The following is a 1,401-nucleotide window of genomic DNA, read 5'->3' on the forward strand; positions in this document are numbered from 1 at the left end:
GAGTGGCTGCAGAGTTCTCCTCCAGGAAGGAGCAGCTTGTGTTTCTGATCAACAACTATGACATGATGCTCGGGGTGCTGATGGTAACGCTGCTCCTCCCACAGGAGTCCCTACAGCTTGTGAGCTCTGCCTGAGCTCAGAGCTTTACCCCTGGATCTTGGCAGTGTCAGCAGTGTGGAATGAAGGGGAAGAGCTGGTGACAGGGAAGGTTCCCAAGCTCCTGGCTCCTCTTGTCTTCCTTAGGAGCGGGCTGCTGACGACAGCAAAGAGGTGGAGAGTTTCCAGCAGCTGCTCAATGCTCGGACACAGGTAGGGCCTGGGTGGGGCAGGAAGTCTGAGATGCTGTTGGACTGACCTCCGTGTGCAGTCATGATTACAACCCACTGCCTTGTTGCTGGTCTGTTTCATTTAACTTTTTCAAGGTACTAATAGCTTAGAAGCAAAATAAAACTATAGTTATTTATGTATGCTTGTATGTGTACTATAGCTATGTGTGTGTATGTGTGTGTGCACTGTAGCCCTGTGTGTATGTGTGTGCATGCAGTATAGCCCTGTGTGTATGTGTGTGCATGCACTGTAGCTTTGTGTGTATGTGCATTCTGCTTTGCAGGGAACTGTTTGTATGAACACGCATGTAAGCTCACACAGGCACATCTGAAGCTCATGGAGATCAGAGGTCACAACTTCTAGGAGNGGGCTCCTTTCTTCCTTCTTCCAGCTTGTGTTCTGGGGACCTGTGGCCAGCACTGCTCCCTGATGGGCCAGCTTATTGGTTCTTGGTTCTGGAGGAAATCCTTGAGGACATCCCCTGCACCTTGTGACATCACCACCTAAGGTGGAAGGCTCACAGAGGCCGCTGTCTGCTGCGTCATTAGATGTCACTGTCCAGAATGGGGGTCCTTTGCTCCCAGGAGTCTGACCCTGTGTGGGCTTGCTCTTCTCTCTAGGAGTTCATTGAGGAGTTGCTGTCTCCCCCCTTCGGGGGTCTGGTGGCATTCGTGAAGGAGGCTGAAGCCTTGATTGAGCGTGGGCAGGCTGAGCGGCTCCGAGGGGAGGAAGGTATGTGATGTTGTCCTGGTGCAGTGGGTAGTGGGAATTAGGGACAGTGGGGTGTGTGGGTCACAGGGGAGGCAACGCAGCAGGGAAGCCTTGGCTGGAAGAATAACAAGCAAGCCAGCCTTGATGGTGAGCACAGCTGTGCCTTGCCCTGTCACCAGGCCTTTTTGCTCCCTGACACACCTTTTCCTCTGGCGGTCAGCCCGAGTCACTCAGCTGATCCGTGGCTTTGGTAGTTCCTGGAAGGCGTCAGTGGAGTCCCTGAGTCAGGATGTAATGCGGAGTTTCACCAACTTCCGAAATGGGACCAGCATCATCCAGGTGACCGGCCACTCCCAGCCCTTT

The 1,401-nt window shown here is 53.4% G+C and overlaps 1 protein-coding gene across 1 annotated transcript in view; it reads left to right on the forward strand.

Annotated features, from left to right (window-relative positions):
* Positions 1–1,401, forward strand: part of Vps52 (VPS52 subunit of GARP complex) — a 9,761-nt gene that overhangs the window by 7,165 nt on the left and 1,195 nt on the right. The window contains exons 15-18 of the mRNA XM_029531563.1: positions 4–83; positions 244–309; positions 948–1,059; positions 1,259–1,377. Of these exons, the coding sequence (XP_029387423.1) occupies positions 4–83; positions 244–309; positions 948–1,059; positions 1,259–1,377 (377 nt within the window). The remainder of the gene's footprint in view (positions 1–3; positions 84–243; positions 310–947; positions 1,060–1,258; positions 1,378–1,401) is intronic.

This window comes from Mus pahari, chromosome 18 (genome assembly GCF_900095145.1).
Source record: "Mus pahari chromosome 18, PAHARI_EIJ_v1.1, whole genome shotgun sequence".
Taxonomy (NCBI): Eukaryota; Metazoa; Chordata; class Mammalia; order Rodentia; family Muridae; genus Mus; species Mus pahari.